This window comes from Pan troglodytes, chromosome 14 (genome assembly GCF_028858775.2).
Source record: "Pan troglodytes isolate AG18354 chromosome 14, NHGRI_mPanTro3-v2.0_pri, whole genome shotgun sequence".
Classification (NCBI taxonomy): domain Eukaryota; kingdom Metazoa; phylum Chordata; class Mammalia; order Primates; family Hominidae; genus Pan; species Pan troglodytes.
This window is the reverse complement of record NC_072412.2, coordinates 108,190,521-108,212,053: the sequence shown is the minus strand read 5'-3', so window position 1 is coordinate 108,212,053 and position 21,533 is coordinate 108,190,521. Positions and strand designations below refer to the sequence as shown.

General features: G+C 42.3%; 1 protein-coding gene and 1 long non-coding RNA gene across 15 annotated transcripts in view; one reads left to right on the top strand and one right to left on the bottom strand.

Moving 5' to 3' along the window:
* TPP2 (tripeptidyl peptidase 2) overlaps positions 1-5,092 on the bottom strand; it is an 82,157-nt gene extending 77,065 nt beyond the window's left edge. For 13 of the 14 annotated variants that reach the window (XR_010150551.1, XR_010150552.1, XR_010150554.1 and 10 more), the window contains exon 1: positions 4,217-5,084. Coding sequence is in view for 9 of the 14 variants with exons in the window: in XM_016925506.4 (XP_016780995.4) it covers positions 4,217-4,381 (165 nt within the window). In the remaining 5 variants the exon portion in view is untranslated. Of the gene's footprint in view, positions 1-4,216 lie in introns of all 14 variants that reach the window. The other variant, XR_010150553.1, reaches the window with a different exon arrangement.
* Positions 4,883-21,009, top strand: LOC129136864 (uncharacterized). The gene is made up of 3 exons (XR_008538884.2): positions 4,883-4,972; positions 7,021-7,117; positions 20,743-21,009. It is a non-coding gene; the product is annotated as an uncharacterized LOC129136864 (long non-coding RNA).
* Positions 21,010-21,533: the final 524 nt, after the last annotated feature.

Here is a 21,533-nt window from a genome sequence, read left to right as displayed (position 1 = left end):
TTTGCCAAACATTTGCAGAGAGGACCAGAACAAAAGGTAGGACATTTGCAGAGAGGACCAGAACAAATGGCGGGAAGTTTGCAATCTATCATAAACAACACAAAGTTAATGAGTTGACTTAAAATTTCAGGAAAGGTACTGAAAATATTCTTTTAAGCAAATAAAGATTTAATAAATATTAACCAGTGACTTTTATTCTGAGAATATAATGATTAATATAAATAAGACAATCCTTGCTTTTGGAAAGGTTACTATCGGTTGGAAAGAAAAAGTAAGTAGAGAGATGATGACAAAACAGGACAACAAATAATAGAGGTCAGGCCAGTCTGGGTAACACAGTGAGACCCTGTCTCCACAAAAAAATTAAAAAATTAGCTGGGTATGGTGGCACATGCTTATGGTCCCAGCTACTGCAGAGGCTGAGGCAGGAGGCTTGCTTAAACCCAGGAGTTTGAGGCTGAAATGAGTGGTGATCCTGCCACTGTGCCACTGTACTCCAGCCTGGGTGACAGAGTGAGACCCTGTCTTTGAGGAAAAAAAAAAAAAAGAGGTTAGGACACTATCTATGAAAGCATACAAAAACATGTAAGAACACAAAACCCAACTTGGGGGGAATGAGGGAAAGCTAACTGAAAGAGAGGTAATAAAATGTTAGTGAATGTAAAAATAGAGTTTTATGAAACTACTCGTAACCTCCTCAAACCTTTTTTTTCCCTCCATGAGGAAATTATATTCCTTCATTATGCCCATATATATTTTTTCCATTCAACAAAAACATTTAACATTACAAGCACATGTCATACAATTTTGATACATGCTTTCAAAGACTTTTAAGTTAACCAGGAAAAAGTTATCTAATCAGAAACACTAAAATACATATTTCAGGTGCTATTAAGGGGATCTGAGCAAATTGCTATAACAGCAAAGAGACAAAAAGCCTAAATAACTCTTAGGAGGGATTGGGCCTTACTCACCTCTGAAGCTGCAGGCCCTAACACAATGGCAAACACACATAAATACGAGGTGGTGGGGGGAGGGGGCGGGCAGAATTAAATCAGTTGATTTTCCAAAACATAATGGTGTCAAGACCCGACTGGATCTTAAAGGATGAAGCAGGAGTTTACAGATGACGGATGGTAGAAGCCTGACGGAAGATGAAACGCCACATGCAAAGGCATGTATTGGCAAAAAGACCTGAAACATCTAGGTGAGTGAAAGAATGAAATGTTCAAGGGGAGGCAAAGGATGAAAGGTGGGGATGAAGGGGCTATGGACATAAGAAATGATGAGAACTGAGGCTACATAAGGAGGCCAGAGTTGGATGGCAAATGGCCTCATCTATACCATTCAATTTTTTTTTTATTTTTACACAAAAGCAGTTGAGATTCCAAAATGGCTTGTTTTAAATGAGGGTATAATACAACTTTTTTTTTTTTTTAAGGAATCTAACTCTAGAAATGTGAAGGATGGATCAAAGAGAAACAAGACTGGTGGAAGGGAGACCTCCTGGCTATTGCATACATATATTCTGGTCTAGTCCAAGTTCCATCTTGTCTGTGAAACCTGACCAGTCCAGCTCTTACTGGCCAATGCTGCCCCAATTCCTGCCCCATCCCCCCAATAATCCTTGTCAATCTCTGCAAGAGTGACAGTTTGCAAGACTATATCATTTAACACAAACTTAGGCACCTGGTAGGTGCTTGAATATCTGCTGAGGAAATATGAAATCACTTACATAACTACTACTCTTCTCATGCCACCCATCCTCCACTTGATCATGCCCACAGACCTGTCACAAAAGAATTGGGCCCAAGGAAGTCACCAAAGACTGAGACAACCCACTGTGTTCTTCCAAGTTTTCACTTGTGCCTCTAGTCCTTTATTCAGACCCTACCCGGCTTTCCAAACTGCCAGTTCAGCCTCATCTTCCTCTTATTTCATTCTTTCCTTCCTTTTTCTTTCTATCCATCCTCTAATCTTAATGATGTACACATATATCTACAAAATAAATCTGTTAAAGGTACAGGAAAAAAAAATCCTCATGTTTGCAAGCCACCGTACCCAATTTCTTTTAACTGGCTATGTTTAGGCCAATATTTGAGTCAAGGTTGTTAAAAGAGAAGAGTTATGCTTTCATTTTATTTCAATATTTTATCATCTGAATATTTATTACATGCAAATATCTAACATATATTTACCCTCCAAATAGTTGGTGATGAAAGATCCAGCATAAACTTCTATTCACTTATGGTGGGAGCTAAACATTGGGTACACATGGACACAAAGACGGGAACAACAGATACTGGGGATCCCAAAGGGAAGGGGTGGAAATAAGACTGAAACACTACCTACTGGGTACCACGCTCACTACCTGGGTGACAGGATCAATCACACCCCAAACCTTAACATCAGGCAATAACCCCATGTAACAAACCTGTACTTCTACCTTCTGAATCTAAAATAAAAGTTGAAATTATATATATATAAAAGAATAAATATCATTGCCAAAATAGTTTAATATTTTTCTTGAGCATTTAAAAAAGTCACATGTAATTAGTCAGTCCTCTTATAATCAATTTTCACAACAACGCTGTGGGGTGAAAATTATCGTTACTTTAGAGAGAGTAACAGAATAATGTGAGAAACAGATCTGGAAATTCTACCAACAAATTCTACCAAGCAGCACTTCTCCAAACTTTTCTGACCCTCTTATTACCCTGACAAAAGAACCAGTGAACCACTTATCCCAGCTGTTTTCCTCCCACTCATCCTATAAAAAGTAAACACACTCCACAGCTGAATGAAAAGCATTATTACTTCGTAATAAAGCCTCAATGAGTTGATAGCTGTCATTGTTCTAAGTCTTTAAGTTATTAATACAACGACAACTATATAACTCCAGTTACCGGGAGGGAATTCAGTACCTGATCCTCTTCTGATTCACAAAAGGTGTGCTGTACTCCAGAGTGGTGCTGAAGAACACACACCAGGAATCAAGATTCCCAGGGGTTTCTAAGCAGATTCCGCCAGACTCCCCCTCGTTACTTCCAAAATGCTACCTCAATAATCAGAAAGCACGATAAAGGATCCAGAAGGGAAGGGACATTGTGGGGAGGAGAATGAGTGTTTAGTGTAGAAAGGAGGATAAGACAGCCAGGGGCTGATCAACGAGAGATCAGCATACAGTAGGATTAGTCAGGGATGCTGGGAGCTGGATCTTGAACAACGGTGAAATTTTATTACTGGATTTCAGTAAAGGGTTAAAAGTACAAAAGTTAAACTTCAAAGACTTTAAACAGAATGCTTTTAACGAGAGACAACATACTTTCAAAAAAACTACCTTCTGGTATGATACCTTGAATCTACAGATTCTAAAGTTGCCTAAGGCAAAAAACTAAGTAATTTTTAAAAACCGTCGTATGTTTTCAGGTTTAAAAAAAAAAAGTCGCATAATTTCATAAGGTCTGAGAAGCTCGCCAAAACCAAACCTAACTGAATTCTCCTTATGTAAACGAAGACTAAGCCACAAGATTCAATGACCCTAAGCAAATACGCTGCAGAAGACCGTTTAAAAATAGAATACACAAAACTACCACAGGAAACAATTCCGGAAGCGGACTGGGTTATCTTCTGGAAACCCAGCTTTCGTGCTTAAAGACAAACTATTCTTCCCCAAACCAAATCTCCCGATCCCTAAACATTAAGTTCTCACATGTCAGTTGCCTATCTGGTGTCTCCACCCCACCCCAATGATAAAAGCTGTAAAATTCTCTTTAAAAACGTCAGGCAGGGACAGGTGTCCGAGGCACCAGGGGTATGCAGAGGAAGGCGGCGTGGAGGGAAGGAGCCTGGGGGGTCCGGCCTGGCAGCGCCGAAGCGAGAAGGAAGGGGAGTCCCTGGGGCCAAAGGGGGACCCAGGCTTCCCCAGGCTGCCGCGCCGGGCACGCTGCTTTTGTTGAGCTGGGACCACGGCCCAAACTGGGGTCCGGGCCCTCGCCCGCCCAGCGACCCTGGCACTGTGCGCCGTTGAGTCCCCTGGGCGGGCGCCCGTCCCTCCCGCGCCCGGCTCTGACCTCTGCCCACCCCGGTGCTGCCCACCCCGGCCCGGACTCGGCCGCAGAGCGGGGCTTTGGCCTGCCGGGCTCCGAGACTGTGTCCCCACCTGCGTCCCCGGCCGCCCGCGCCCCCGCGCCCGGGCCCTCGGGGGCCGCCTCACCTGCATGCCCGGAGCCCCCGGGTCGACCCCCGTGTCCAGGACTGCGATGAGCACCCCCCGCCCATCATACTCCGGGTAGCGGCAGAGGAAGGAGGCGGCTCCGGTCTCCTTCTTCGGCAGAAGACCGTGAAAAGGGAAGGGCTCCTCAGTCGCAGCGGTGGCCATGGACGCAGGATGGAGGACGAGGAAGCGGCAAACTGCCAGGCTGCGCGCGGACTAGCAGCGCGAGGACACCCGTGCGGCCTCGGGCCGGAGGCGGGGGCGAGGGGCGGGGTCGGCCCGTCTCCCACCAATCCCGGCCTGCCAGGGAGCGGTGGCCAATCACGTGCTGCTACGTAAGCCAACGGCGCCGCTCTCAGGAGCTAGGCCCGAGTATTGCCCGGGCTGCAGTGAAGGGGGAGGAGTCTGAGGACGTTACTGGAGGGTTCGGATCTCGAACCTGGGGCCTTGAAGAGGCCCGCGCTTGGGGTTTTTAGGCAACAGCAGGCCTCCAAGCAGAGTCCTAGTGTCCCGGACCGAATCACTCCCCGAGAGACAGGCAAGGAGATGGACCGCCAGCCAGGAATAATGGGAACCCTTCGCTGGGCAAACAATAGTTTCCAAACTTAAGGTTGTGGATGAAACTTTTTGGTGCGGCTGCTGCAGGGGCCCCAGCCCCGGGGTGCTGCTGACCCGAGGCAAGGGAGCCGGCGCACTCACCCTTAGCCGCTAAGGAGTCTGCGGTGTCGGCGAAAGCTCCGGACATGATTTTGGAAGGTCGTAGTTTAAGGGGTGTAGACTTTGGGTTCCCCTGTGTTGTTATGCCCCTTTGATGGGGGTGAGGTGGTGACGGGGAGCAATAGGGTGGAGACAGGCAATAGTTTCAGTCAACAGGAAGTGGGTTGTTGGTCATTCCGTCGCCTTTGTAGCCAGTAACAAAGCATGAGACTGAAATGGGCCCCTCCTATCCGCTGCTGATCCTTAGCTTCCGGGATTTCTGAAAAACATCTTTTTTTTTTCCTCTTACACTGAAGTTTCTGATTGCTCCTTACGGCTGTCCACTCAATTACAGAGCCATAATTTTCAGTTTTCCAAATTCACAGTGCCTGCCGTCAGTTGCTGCAAGCTGCATAGTGGTCCTCTAATGATCTTTACGTCTATGCTCATGCCAGGGTAATCTTAGCCTTTTATTGTGCCGAAGACCCCTTTGGCAATCTGGTGAGGCCTATTTCTCAAGCAGTGTTTTAAAATGCATACAATGAAATAGATAGGATTGCCCAGGAAATAAATTATGTTTAAATGCAGTTATCAAAAATACTAAAGGCAATTTTGTTATATAGCAGGAGCTTTACGTGTGTGTATATAGTTACAGGTGTGCTTCTTTTGCATTAAATAACAGGAGCTAGGGCCAAGGCTAATAAACTACCATAACTTCAAAATAGTGAAGAATATAATTATTTGGAGATAGCGGTGAAAACTGCACTATGATGAACTGATTTTTATTGGTGACATAACAGCATAACTACCCTGGTTTTTGCCTACATTCATACTTGATGTGAAAAAAATTAAGAGGTTTGTATCTTTTTTCTACGGAAGTTTTTGAATCCCTTGGATTCTGTCTATGGACACCAAGTTAAGAATACCTGGTATAAAGGAAAGCCTTATGCATGCGGTTTCCAACCCACAGAATTTCAGAGATCCTCCATTAAGTCTCAAAAATTATTCTTATGGCTGTGCAATGGTTTCAGCTGATTCCTTGATCATTTATTCAGTCCATAAGTCTTACACAAGCATGTTCTCTTTAGTGCAGAGGAAAAAGAAAACTTTAATGTTTTTCTTCTTATTCCCAACTGTTTACATTACCTCTAGAAAAGAATTTCAAATTAACACAGACGAAAACAGAATAACAAACTCGCAGAAGACATTCAGTATAGAGCTTATAGTGATAGAATAGAATGGCTCCCAGTTTCAAATGAACCATAGTCCAATCACTTCATTTTATAGATGAAGAAACAAAGTTAACTGACTGTCATGGATTACAAAACAGGTTGATGAAAACACTGGATTTGTCTTCTCACAATCTCTCCCCAGTATGTTCTACCACACCATGTGCATGACTTTGCCAGAGTATCACCCAATGAATAAATGGGGAATGAACAGTTTATTATGAAACCTAGGTGGCAGACTTTTTATTAGACTGCCGTAACAGTGTTCTTTAGATTCTTCTTTTCCTTTCCTTTTCTTTTTCTTTTTTGACACAGAGTCTCACTCTGTGGCCCAGGCTGGAGTGCAATGTCACAATCTCGGGTAACTGTAACCTCCGCCTCCCGGGTTCAAGCAGTTCTCCTGCCTCAGCCTCCCGAGTAGCTGGGATTACAGGTGCATGCCACCACACCTGGCTAATTTTTGTATTTTTAGTCGAGACGGGGTTTCGCCATGTTGGCCAGGCTGGTCTTGAACTCCTGACCTCAGGTGATCCACCCACCTCGGTCTCCCAAGGTGCTCGGATTACAGGCATCAGCCACTGCACCCGGCCAGATTTTTCTTTTGTTGCTTACATATCCCATAAACATGTTTTTAAAAAAGTTATGTATCCCTTTGTACAGCTGTAAAATGAAGTCTAAATTTGTCACAATTTTTTTTTTTTTTTTTTGAGACGGAGTTTTGCTCTTCTTGCCCAGGCTGGAGTGCAATGGCGTGATCTCGGCTCACTGCAACCTCCACCTCCCAGGGTTCAAGTGATTCTCCTGCCTCAGCCTCCCAAGTAGCTGGGATTACAGGCATGTGCCACCACACCCAGCTAATGTTTGTATTTTTTTAAATAGATACGGGGTTTCTCCATTTTGATGTCAGACTGGTCTCGAACTCCCGACCTCAGGTGATCCACCCGCCTCGGCCCCCCAAAGTGCTGGCATTACAAGCGTGAGTCACTGCGCCCGGCCTGTCATAAATTTTAAAAATTATAAAGGATGTAATTTCTGGCATAGCATAAATATCGTCATTATTTAATGAAACTTTCACGTTTCTCATGTAAATATACCCAGTTGAGTGTAACTCTGATAGCTACCATCAACTATTTATAAAATATCTGAACACTTAAAAGCAGACATTTTACATCACTGTTTCTTCTGGAAACTTTATTTCCATTCTATATGGAATTTTTTCTCATTGTAATTTGCATTTATAATGGAAAGGCATATTGATAATGTATCATCATCTGCAATAAAAATATATTAATTTTAAAAATTTTCCTGGAAGAAAAATGTTAAACTTATTCTTTTAGGTTATCTTTCAGTTATTACAAAGTTGATTACAACAACATGAGTAAGTCTTAAGCTTTGATTAAAAATTACAGGACAAAAAAATTTTTATTGAAAATGGAGCTCTTAAAAAGATGCTTGGTATAAATAAGTCATGCTTCTATTAATGACAGGACTAGTTAAAAGGATAAGATTTGTATGTCTGTGTCTCTTGTAAAATTGAATCATCAATTCTTAAGAAGTGAAACCAGGGTATATAAGTATTACATAATATGCCCAGAAAGTGATGTGAACAAAATTCAGACGTACGTTGAAGCTCCCATTTTAAGAATCACTCATATGACAAATGTCATCTTTTGCTCTATAACCTTTGCTTAAATTGGAGAAAAGATGGATTTAATGAGACAAATGAAAAGTGGTTTAACATAACACACAGCAGAGCATATGCTGTTATGCTTTGGTGTTTGTTCCCTAGCCCTTGTTCCTCATAATAGATTGTGGAATGTTTCAAAAATGCCATAACTTTTTTTGCTAATTGTGGTCTTAACAAAAATTGTTCTTGATTTAAAAAAAAGATGGATAGGATTGGTTATTGAACTTTGATATTAAATAACGTTTTAGTGATAGTATTTCAAATTGTCCCGTTATTTGATGCCCCAGAGGCTATTACACCTGCAGGTGGTGCATAATAGTAAGATTCGGGATGTGTTCCTTTTCCCTAAAAGGTGGGAGACCCAGCACTGAAACAGGTGCAAAAGAGAATCATGTCTTTCCGCCACAGGCACGCTGTCAGGCAGATAAGCTTAGAAAAAAGTGGATGACTTCAGGCATCTGGAAATTGATTTCATCGAAACTATCCATTTACCAGTTTGAAACCCACTATTTTATATAACCCCTGAAATCACTTTAACTCAATACAGTCATTTACTGTTTGTCTTCAAGCCAAATGTTGTACATATTATAAGTGCTTACATTTTTTCTCCTTTGATTTAATGACATTATCACTGGGGGGAATTTTTAATGCTAAGACAGTTTGTGTGACAGTTCATTGGATATTGGAAACAAGTAGAGTACAGAGAAACATGGATAATCTGTAATAATATATAATAATAAAACAAAAAAATAAGGAGGAGGAGGAGAGGCAAAAACAAGGTCAGTAGGCCTAGGCGTTGGTCATCTTATGGAGGGTAAAGTATTAATAATAGGCTGGACGCACAGCAACTTCTCTCACCCAGCATTGTTCAAAGCAGGAAGTGCTGAGTCAGATGTTTTTCCTGTCACCTGCCCCATTTGAGGCTGCAATCCAAGGCACAGGTGCTGTGGAAGGCAATAGCTTTCTATGAATCGCCTTCCTTGCAACTATTGCTGCAGCCTATCGTTTAGAGAATATTTTAAAATTTAATTTTCCAAGACTCTAGAGATTGCATAAGCATCCTACATGAGCCAGCCGCTGGGCTTTGAAATCTTCCTCTGCAATTGCAGCGAGGCCCCACCTCCCGTGGGCGGCTCCCAGCCCGTGATTGAAGCGGAGGGATGCTGGAGCAGATCTGTTCCGGGAGGCGGGCAATTTCGTGGACTGCCGCCTCAGGCTCCAGGACTCCCCGGCCGGCTTTGCCGAGTTGGACTGCGTGGTGGTCCAGGGCGCTTCCACCCAGCCTCTCTGCCTCTCCTACTTACTCGGCGACAGACTTGCATCGCGGCCTGATGCCTCTCCCAGCTTTTTGTGGACCGTTGACCACCTGACCTCGCGCAGGCACTAACATGTATCCCTGCTCCTCAGAACACGTCCGCCCCCACCCCGAGGACCCGAAACTAAAATAGCTCACACCAAAGAAACAGGTTCGGATGCATGAAGGTTCGCCACTGCTGCCCCCCAAAGGCAAAAGCCGTCGTTACCATTTCTACCAAAGATAACTGAGTCCAAAAGCCAGGGCGACCTGATCAGCAAAGTTTAAGTTACAAGGCCGTGCCTGGCTGTATGGAAGCCTGATCAAGTAGTTCTGATTTCTTACATGGAGAGCAGGACTGAAAATGTGGGAAATTCCATAAACATAGGAAGGCTTTCCAATGATGCCAGGAAATCGTGACAAATATCCACTTTGCTAACATACCTCCAAACCAAAGTAAACTACACAACATCAAGTTCCAGGTACTTGAGCCTCCAGTAATAAAATGGTAAACTAAGCAGTTTGGACCAGGCCTTCTGGTGAAAGTGAGAACTGGACAATGTATGAAAAATATCTGCTTGAAAGATACCTTCCTGAAGGATCAGAGAGCTAACAGGGTGGTGAAGAGTTCGCGTAAAAGACATAAATTCAGAGATTTAAGCCTAACATTTGAGACAGCTTTGCCTTTCAGGGCATTTGCCAGTGCGTAAAGAGGTAGCTGAGAGACAGAATTTTTTTTTACAGCCTCCCAGGGCAATGGGTACAAGAGTGGAGGCCAGAGCCTGCCAAGAGTGGGAACAGCATGGAAAACCTGTATTTTGGGTTGAGGCTGCAAAGTCCACACCCAACAAGTAGGAATAAATTGAAAGTAAACTTAGACTGGCCCCAGAGGGATATCACATTATAGATAATATTAAGTCCTGAACTTGGATCAAGGTGATTATTCTCAATGGTATATGTTCATTGGAATCATCTGGAGAACCTTAAAAATATCGCTACTTGAGCCCACAGATTCCCAGAATTCCAGATATTCTGATTTAATTGGTCTGGATTTTTGCCTGGGCATTGAGATATTTTATATCTACCCAGATTATTCTAATGGGTAGCCAAGGCTGAAACCCACTCAGCTAGTTCTGCCTGGCAGAAGCAAAATACTTTAAAATACCTATATTTACTTCATTCAGGAAGATAAAGATATAGTTGAGCATTTGGGCAGAAAATCAGAAACTTAAAAAAGACAAAGCCAATTTAGAAAGAGCCAAAAAGAAATTTTAGAACTGAAAAATACAAAAGCAAAACAAAATTAGGAACTCAGTTTCTTAATTAAGAAACTCGGTTTCGTAATTAAGAATGAGTTTCATAGTTACTGTCATTTAGCCAAAAAGAATTATAGATTGCAAGAAAATACTAAAAAATACCTGGAAAAATAAAAGGATGAAAAACACAGAAGAGATGAAAAGAGTAATAGATGTAATAGTGGGAAGTTCTAACAAGCTTTTAGGAAATGAGAAAGAAAATGCTTTAGAAGCAATATCTGAGTGTTGAAAGCCTATATATTCAAAAAGTCTGATGGCCCTGAAGCAAGATAAATTTTTAAAAAATCTACATCTGGGGACATCATAGTAAAAAAAAAAAAAAATGAAAAGGCAAGAGTAGTTAGAGAAAAAAGATTACTTTCAAAGAAGCAGCAATTGATTGACAACCGATTCCGAACAGAAATGAAGAAAACCAGGAGACAATGAGACGACAGCTCACCCATGCTGAAAGAAAATAATCGCCAACCCAGAATTCTGTAGCTAATGAAAACATCCTTCAAGAATGAGAACATGATCAAAACATCTTCAGAGACGCAAAGGCCGAGGCAATGTGTCACCAGAAAGACAGCAAAAAGTAAATACTAAAGGATATTCTTTAGGCAAAACAAAAATGGGCCAGGCACAGTGGCTCACACCTGTAATCCCAGCACTTTGGGAGGCCAAGGTGGGTGGATCGCGAGGTCAGGAGATCGAGACCAGCCTGGCCAACATGGTGAAACCCCATCTCTACAGAACTACAAAAATTAGCCAGGCATGATGGCGGGTGCCTGTAATCCCAGCTACTTGGGAGGCTGAGGCAGGAGAATTGTTTGAACCTGGAAGGTGGAGTTTGCAGTGAGCCGAGATCGCGCCAGTGCATTCCAGCCTGGGTGACTGAGTGAGCCTCCATATCAAAAAAAAAAAAAAAAAGACTCAGACACCCCAAAAGCTATATCGAAGTTGAATCAATTTCAGAATGGTGTCTTTTATTGTCAGTTAATGCAAGAAATTTTTTAAAAATGCCTTCCCAGGCCAGAGATGGGGAGATGTACTTTTAGCATTATACGGCTAGGGTTATTACTTTACACAAAAAAGAGCCAATGTTATGTAAATAGGAGAAATGTGATTTTTTCATATAGGAAAAATAGGTGCTTTTGACAGGAAATTAATACTTGGAGTGGTGAGGTGTGTTTAATTTCACGTATCTCACAAAACATGGTGAAATCTCTCACCATTTTCCTCTCATCTGTGGGACCAGAGCTGCCTTTTCTCCCTTTCTCCCCAACAACTCTGAACAGCTGTCCTGGGGACCAGAGGCTCACGCTTCCCTCTGCAGAACCAGTAGAAACTGGGCAGAACAGTGAATCCATTTACCTCCAGAGGACACTAGAGACTGTAGGTTTAAAGACATAAGAGAATTATGTGGCAGATGGCCTTGATTATTTGTGTGGGGCAGATGGTATGTACGGGGAAACACAGAGCGGGGGCTTAGGCAGGAGCTTCCCTTCGTGGGCAGCATCTTGCATCTGCAAGCTTAATCCTGGGCATGAGGCCCAATTCTATGCTCCTCTTTGTTGCCTTCTCCAGCTGTGAGACATTCACTGGAATTTTCAGTAAATAACTTCTTAGGACCTCTGTGTTGATCAGGGATAGTCCAGGCTATGCTGTGGCAGAATACAAGCCCAAATTCCGGTGAGCTAAAAGACATTGCCCTTGTCTACTCATGCAGCATCTCCATTCCCGGTTGGCTGAGAGCTCAGATCCAAGCTGTCACACCTTTGGATTCAGGTTGAAAGGCTGCACTGTCTGGAATGTAGCTGGTCACCACGGCAGGAGAAACAAGAACGTGGGGAAATAGGCATCAGCTTCCAGACCTTCCATCACTTCTGCTCACGTTTCATTAACCAAAGCAAGTTTAATGGCTGCGGCCGAGTTCAAGGAGGCAGAAAAGTACAGTTCTATCGTGTGCCCATGGGGACAGTCTTCATCCATTCAGGCTACTATAACAAAATACCATAAACTGAGTGGCTTGTAAATAATAGAAATTCATTTCTCACAGTTTTGGAGGCTGGGACATCCAAGAGCAAGTTGAAGACTCAGTCTGGTGAAGGCCCATCTTCTGGTTCATAGACAGCTGTCTTTTTACTGTGTCCTCACAGGGGAAGGGGTGAGGGAGGTATCTGGGGCCTCTTTTATAAGGGCGCTAATCCCATTCTTGAGGGCTCCACCTTCAAATACCATCACTTTGGGGGATTAGGTTTCAACACATGAATTTTAAAGGAACACATATGCAGTCCATAGCAGGAACAATAACTTGGACTTTTGGATGGTCCTGATTGCCCCCACAGCCTCACTGATGTCCACTTTGTTTTCACCCTAGTGAAGCATTGGTAATGGAGTATCTATGAGGTGGGGGACTGGCAGGACTTATTTCCTGGTGCCAATGAATGAGGTGAAGAAACCGTAGGAACCAGCAGATGGTGACAACAGTGATCCCTCGCTGCCCTCATTGCTCATTGACATAAAACAGTCCCACCAGTGCCGTGACAGTTCTCAAATGCCATGGCAGCAACCCAAAAGCTACACCTTTTTCCGTGGCAACTACCTAGAAGTTACCTCCCGTTCCCTAAAAAGTTCTAAATAACCCAACCCTCAGTTTGCATTAACCCGCCCCTTAATTTGCATGCAATTGTAAGTGGGTATAAGTGAGTATAAACCCAGTTGCCAAGAGCCCATATGCTGCTCACTCTGGGTGCACTGCAAGGAGCAGTGCTGTTCAGTAAAAGGTTGCTAACACGACTGGCTTGCCCTTGAATTGTTTCCCGAGGGAAGCCAAGAATCCTCCCAGTTTTGACGCTCTCATGTCCTGCATCATCTACAACAGGAAGTGACCTCCTCCATGGTTAGTAACCTTGTGTGAACTGCTAGACAGACAGTAGGAGGCCTCTACTCATGGATAACCCCCTGGATAGAAGAAACTACCCCAGGTCATCTGAGAGTCCTATCTTCCCAACTATATAGCACCTAGCACTTGAGTGCTTCAGAAATGGTGGTTGAACTACACTATGTCCTCCCTGGCCAAAGAATTGTGTTCTACCATACCCAGTGATGTCTCACACCGCTTCTAACTCAGAATAGGTTCTCAAATCTTTGTGCATTTGCCCAATTTATTTTAATATCAAATGTTTACACTATTTGGTAATTACTGATTGCATGGTCTCTCTAACTCTATTACTTGGTGTTCTTAGGAGTGAGAAAAAAAGAATAATACAAAAACAGGATAACATTATGTGTTGTAGTATCATAGAGAGAAAGGAATGCCCAAGAAACATTGCAGCTTGAAGAGTGTAAAATTCTCTAGACTTAAATTGTATATCCTTCCAGAAATGTCATATGCATACAAAGAATATGATGCATATATATTTCCTCTTTCCTTTTTTACACAAATTGTAGTATACTATACTCACTGTCCTGCACTTTATTTTTTTCTTTGTTTTTTGCTTCACAATATTTCCTGATGAATATTCGTACGTAGAATTTTATTCTTTCTTGTTAATCAGGCGTACTATTAATTTGTTTGGATATATCAGTTTATTTAACTCCGTGTGTTTGTTTTTAAATCTCTTGAGAAGCTGGAAATGGGTACTTTCTTGCAAGTACAGTTGTTTCCAAAACATAAGCCTTTTGGGTAATAAAGGTCATCATTTACTTTAGTTCTGACAAAGTCAAATGTCTGCATATGGCTTGTATAAGTTCCACTCCCGTCCTTAGAGGCATTCAACCCACAGTCCCTGCTAAGTGGGCCGGAAGAATGTAACCCACTTACCTTCTGGCCACAGACGATAGACCGGGAGTAGAGTCCTGACCCGAGGCAGAGAAGAAGCAAATGGGTATGTAGTGTGTGATGGGGGCTTACAGTGAGCTTCTGATCCAATCAGCTTCTGCTTTTGGGTTGACAGGTGATTCCTTTGTATCCCTACATTTGACACTTTTATTTGACATCATATGGAATTTTCCCTTACTTAAAGCAGCTTCTGCTAGAACAGGGCATATAGTACTTATTTTGTTTCACCTCAATTCCTGATGTATATTAATCAGCAAAAACATTCTCTCACTGAATTCCATGACAATAAATCACCATGAGGATGGCAGACATGTATTAAATCAGACAAGCCATTGTCCAAGGTGTAGTTCCTGCCCTGTGGTGCTTCACTGGATAGGCTCATGCCTGGACCTGCCTAACTGGGGCTGTTTTCAATTGTGGCACCTGCGTGGGACTTCATAAAACCTGTCCATCTGCCCACATTTGGAATGTCAGAAAAACTTGCCAGGTTTAAGATTCCAGTTAAAGGCGAATCTCAATGATGATCCCGAACATCCCGAAGTGAACAAGAGAAGCCAACAATATGGTAGCAAAAGCATCTGGGCAGCAGATAAAGGGTTTTGTCTTCTAGGTCTAGGTCTGCCACTAATTAGCTACCTGACCTTTAGCAAGGCCTCTGCTGCCTCTGTCATCAATTTGGAAGTTATATGAGTTAAATGAGGCCGGGCTTGGTGGCTCACACCTGTAATCCCAGCACTTTGGGAGGCTGAGGCAGGCGGATCACTTGAGGCCAGGAGTTCAAGACCAGCCTGGCCAATATGGTGAAACCCGTCTCTACTAAAAATACAAAAATGGATGTGGTGGTGCACACGTGTAATCCCAGCTACTCGGGAAACTGAGGCATGAGAATTGCTTGGGTCCGAGAGGCGGAGGTTGCAGTGGGCAGAGATCATGCCACTGCACTCCAGCCTGGGCAACAGAGCAAGACTCTCTCTCTCTCAAAAAAAAAAAAAAGTTACATGAGAAAAAATAGCTTCCACAGTGCTAATAACTATTTGCTATTTGCTATTATTAAAATGTGACTGTATGTAGTAGAGACTCAATAAACAAAACCAAAACTGGTCAGATTTACACCACCTCAAGTTAAGACTTACTAAAGTACACAATTTTTTTAAAAAGAGGACTTCTTAGTTTGCAAGAAATGTTTTTAAAAATCAGCTTAGCCATATAGTAAAGGGACCTTGTTTTCTTGAGGTAAATCATCAACATTTACTTTATAATTTGTCAAATATTTTATGGACAGATACATTTATACTGTTTCTAGAATCTAATTTTTTAAAAAACAGACATGTCTGATCTTGAGGCACTATTCTTTCTTCTTTTATAAAATAATGACAAATAGAGAATTGGTTATAAAAATCACTTTGTGTGTATATTCATGTAAACTGGGGTGGTCACATATTGGGGTTCCAGACAGAATTCTCTGAAGTCTTCTAAAACTGACTATAAGTATTCATTTAGAATGAGCCAATTCCCAATGAATTCATAAAGCTGTTTTGGGGTGTTTTGGAGGTGGTTTGGGGAATATAAAAGGAATAGGAGAAGGTAGGAAGGAAAGAGAAGAGGCTTTATAAAAAATTAAATAATTAAAATCTTTTTTATTAATTGATTTCTTGAAGATTTTGTACACATATTTTTTAAAACAAAATGTTTAACAAAATTGCATAATATATGCGTGTGTATACAGTATACAATATATAAAATACACTCACATTTACATATGCACACGCAGACCCCATACACACTTTAAAATCAGATGCAGATATCTATTGCTTGAATACTAAGAAAAATATTTCCTCAACTGGTGTCTCCAAACCTGCCCAAAGATCTGAATCACCCAGCACTCTTGTTAAAAATACAGTTTACCTGGGTTCCACTTCAGACCTACGGAATCAGAAGCCCTAGTAGAAATGCATCGTAATTTGTGTTTTAAACAAAGATCCTGGGTGATTCTTGTCATCAGGAAGTTTGGAGAACACTGACCTAAACTGTATTTATTTGCTGTACTTAGTGCTGGTATAGCACTACAGTCCGGATAATTAAAACTGGGAAGTTTCTCTAAGATATTTTTATGCCATGGAGCAGTGTGCCAGTTGTCAGCTTCCTGCCTCTCCTCTTCAAATGTACCTTCTCTGCTCTGCTTTTGATACTGGAGCTGGACCCTGTAAACTTGTCTCCCTTCCCAGATGGCACAAGGTTAAGCTTTGAGCATTTTTGACTTGTGTTTTCTCTAATTTAACCCCTCTTATTTTCTTAAGAATCTACTAGGATGAGATTCACCTTTGAAACTGTCTGTTCAAGGACCTCCACACTGCTAACTCTGAAAGCTGAGCCTCATGTTTTTATTTGACCATTGTCCATAGCATTTGACACAGTTGAGTGCTGCTTCTTCCTCGAGAGACTGTCTTTGGTTTTGAGAACACTGCTCTCTCCTCATGTCTCATGTTTCGTGGCTCCAGCTTCCTTTGCTAGTTCCTCTTTTTTTTTTTCCTGACCTCTGAATGTCAGCATGATCTAGGACTCAGTCCTTGAACCTCTTCTCTTTTCTGCCTACACTTACGCCTTTGATGATGGAATCTAATTGCATGGCTCTGAGTACCATCAGCAACCTGAAGATTCTAAAATGCAAGTCTCCAGCTTGACCTCTCTCCTACATTCTAACTCCTGTTTGATATTTCCACTTGGATGTCTAACAAGAATATCACACTTTACATGCTCCAAACTTAACTATTTGTCTTCCCCAGATCTGTTCTTCTTCTAGTATTCCTCTTCTCAATTACACGAAACTGTAAAGCTTCTAGTTGCTCAGGCCAAAAATCTTGTCTCCTCACTCTTCTGCCATCCATCCAATCCATTTTCAAAACCTGTTGGCTTGATCTTCAGAAAACGCTCAGAATCTGATTACTTTTCATCACCTCCACTGCTAACATTTTCATCCAAGCCAACATGATGTTTTGTCTGCATTATACAGGAACCTTCTCTATCAGGATAGCCTGGGTTATGTTGTAATCAAAATGGTCCCCCAAATCTCAATGACTCCAAACCACATGTTCTCTCTCTCTGGCATGATCATCATTGATTTATTCCCTGACATCTTCTGTCCAGGCTCTGGCTCATGGAGAAGCTGTAGACTAGAACATTGCTAGACGACCGTGTGGTTAATGGAAAACAGGGCATAGTGAAGGGTATAGTGCTCTGAACACTCTGTCTGGACATCAAACATGTCCCCTCTGCTCCCATTTCATTGATGAAAGCATGGACATGCCCGATTTCAGCATGACAGGGAGGTATGGGTGATCCTTGTTAGTCACGGTAGTTATATTCTACAAGGTTGTAGCAAACATTGAGTTAGCAAATTCTGAACCACTGCTCCTACGCTAGGAAATACAGGATTATGTTCCTGTGAGCTTCTGGCTGAAACATTTTTGTCAACTGAGATGCCACCCTGTTAGGTAGATTTATTTGCCAACTTCCTTGTAAAACAAGCCAGCCTCACTGATGTTCAAAACCTGCTCTTCCATACAACCCTTTTCCTGCATAATACTTAGCAGGCATTTTTAAAAATATGTATTGAGGGAGTAGAAGAGATATCAGCCTTACCCTGGGACTGAGTCAATGGCAACTTCTTGTTCCACAGGGTTAGGGAAGACTATGAGGAAATTAAAGTTGTTTGGAAAAATCCAGGTGGCATTGCTTTGTATGTTGTGATGGGGAGAGGGGTGAAGTGCAAAAGCCCCTCACACCCTCCATCTCACCTCAGACTGTGTCCTGGAACCCTGGGCAGAGAAGCCCCACTCACACTCCTGCCTCTTGGGATTACTGGTGGCCATGTAGTGATGGAGAATGACAAGTAAGAAGAGCAAGCCGCCTGGCATGTTGGTGAAGATGGCGAGCTGCACTGTTGTGGTTGTCTTGGTCAGCTCTGCTGGGCACTGACACTGTCTGAGCACACATTGGAGGCAGGATACCTGGAAAGCATCTTTGTAGGCCAACTGAGTCCCAAGGGGGCACTTCAAGCTCGTAGCCCAATCAGAGTGGCCTTTCCAGCCCTGCTACCTCACCTGCTCCGGCAGAGGTTTTAAAAATTCTTCCTCAGCCTCTTGATCTGCAGACCCTACCTCAGCTGCAAGTTCAACATCTCACATCATCTGGCCTTTTCAATGAAATGAGTGAGCCAACCAGTAGCTGAGAAAGCTTTAACATTTTCCTTGTCCTAAGGAACATAACATAAATGTCTTTGGCTTTCAGCCTCGAAACAATGCTGTCCACATGCTTTTTAAATCGGTGGTTATCTCATCAATCCATGTTTTCCATAGTGATATGGTTTGGCTCTGTGTCCCCACCCAAATCTCATATTGAATTGTAATCCCTTCATTACAATTCATACAACCCTTTTCCTGCATAATACTTAGCAGGCATTTTTAAAAATATATATTGAGGGAGTAGAAAAGATATCGGCCTTACCCTGGGACTGGTCAGTGGCAGCTTCTTGTTCCACAGGGTTAGAGAAGACTGAGGAAATAAAAGTTGTTTGGAAAAATTGTTGAGGGAGGGATCTGGTGGGAGGTAATTGAATCATAGGGGCAGTTTCTTCCATGCAGTTCTTATGACAGTAGTGAGTTCTCAAGAGATGTGGTGGTTTAAAAGTGTGGCATTTCCTCCTGCCCCACTTCCTGCCACCATGTAAGAGGTACCTTGCTTCCTCTTAGCCTTCCACCATGATTGTAAGTTTCCTGAGGCCTCTCCAGCCACATGGAAATGGGAATCAATTAAACCTCTTTTCTTTATAAATTACCCAGTCTCAGGTAGTTCTTTATAGCAGTGTGAAAATGAACTAATACACACAGGCTTATAATACACTGTAGATATAACTCCAGCACTTTCTGGAGTGCCCTTGTATACAGACTGATGAATTTCCACTTCCTTTTCCTGGATGTACCATACTGTTGATTCATTAATATTGAAGTCATGGCCAACAGCACTGAACTCATGCCTGAATGAAGTTTCTCTGTGTGTTTTCTCCGTAAGGGCACATCATAGTCTTCTTGTGCTTAGGAACGCTAGGCAGCACTTCTATTTGGGGGCCATTTTAAACAGCACTATTACCAACAAAATGTGCAAAAAACATGCCAAAAAAAAAAAGCTTGGCATTAAATAGAACCTGAAAAATATGTGGATTGTTTTCCTACTTTCCTTTTTGGATAGCTTGTTGTGAGCGTATAGGAATGCAACTGTGGTTGCCATGAAGCTTGCATATGAGCCTCAGAGCTGTAATAGCCCATTTTGAGATTACAACTTAAGTTGAATTGCATGTCAAAGCTCTACATGTTTACTCCCCCTACCTTACGTTATTGATATCAGAGTGTATTTTTATATTGTGTACCTATGAACAAGGTTTTGTGGTTACAGTTATTCTTAATAGTTTTGACTTTTAACTTTGATACTAGAGTTAAAAGTGGTTTACACAGGGCCCTGTGATGGAGAATTAAACTCAGATCACACCTGGGATTCAGACAGGCATTGCTGCATTTGCAGCACTAATATAAGTGAAGGAAAAAGAGTGATGATGGGCAGCAGGTGGTCTACTATGGAGCTAGAAGGGAAAGGGGAGAACCAGTCTTGCAGGTTACATTGAGCCTTGCTCAGAGTGGAGGCGGTGGGTGGGGGTGATTTGGCCCATGGATCCCTGATGTGTGCTCATGTTGAAGAGTGGGATTCCTCCACTGTCCTGTCCTGTCAGGGTAGCCAAGGAAGGGCTTCTGCTTCCAGTGGGAATGAGACATGATGACCGTTACCGTTCCTTCTAACTTTCAGAGGTTGCACACTGCAGTAGTAAAGTGCACAGAGTGGAGCTAGCCTGGATGGGTTTGAGTCCTGGCTCTCTCACCTGTCAGCTCTGTGACTTGGGGCCAGTGACTTAACCTCTCTGTGCCTCAGTTTCCTCATCTAGAAAAAATAGAGATGCCAATCCAACAATAATACCAATTCCATAGGGATGCTGCAAAAATTAAATGACTTTGTTTAAAATATTTAGAACTATCCCTAGCACATGATGAGAGCCAGAAAAGTGTTTGCCTTTTTGCTTAAATGGCTGTGATATTTAAAACTGGCCACAATTGATAGTTAACTGCAAATCTACATATTGTAAAGAAGCATGCTGTCCTGATAGTAAACTTTTAAAACACATGTTCAGTTTTATAATTATAATTCCACTATAGTTATCATAAGCAGAAGTACACATTTCTTTACTCTTTTGTTGATATAAAATTTGATTCAATATTTATTTTGTGTATATGATTAAATCCTAGAAAATGCGTCTTGAAAGCAATGCATTTAGATTGGCTTTGCAATAGTGCCACCTTCTGGTTGAATTCCTTCTTTACAAGCCAGTATCTTGTCTAGACTCATCCTACTGCCTTGGTAAATTGTGATTTTGTTCTAGGAGATACCTGAGTGAGGCATGGTAAACCAGTCCCAGCAGACCACTCTCTGAAGATGTTGGCTTGATATGTGCTGGAAGATGAAAAAGCATACAGAATGCAGGACAACATAAAGAAAATAGAACCGAGAAGTTATGCTAAGTATATAAACAAACCAAGAGTATGGATTGGAATGCTGTTTTCTTTGGACAGATCAATGTTCTTTTGGAAAGATAGAATGAAGCTGAATAAGTTGCAGAAAAGGTCAAATAAAATGATTGTGTCCAAAAGACTAGGGTTTTTCTACAGTTTGGAACAAACAGACAGAGGCAATGCAGTGTTTAATGACTGTTCTGAAAAAATAATTATGATATTGTGGGGCGAAGGAGACTCTCACAGCCAAAAGTTATGAAAGAGAGCCACACTCTACAAATTATAGCAAATTTTGGGACATATTAGGGTGAAGGGAGATGGAAAATAAAGTACGAACATACTATATAGTAGGTATTTTACCTATATGATCTAAATTTAGTTGTCTAGACAACCACGCCTTACAATTGGTCTTATCATCCTTTCAGACATCAGAAAACAGAAGCTCAAAAAGTTAAGTATGTTGCCGGGCGCCGTGGCTCACGCCTGTAATCCCAACACTTTGGGAGGCTAAGGCGGGCAGATCACCCGAGGTCAGGAGTTCGAGACCAGCCTGGCAAAACCCTGTCTCTACTAAAAATACAAAAATTAGCTGGGTGTGGTGATGGGCACCTGTAATCCCAGCTACTCCAGAGGCTGAGGCAGGGAGAACTGCTTGAACCTG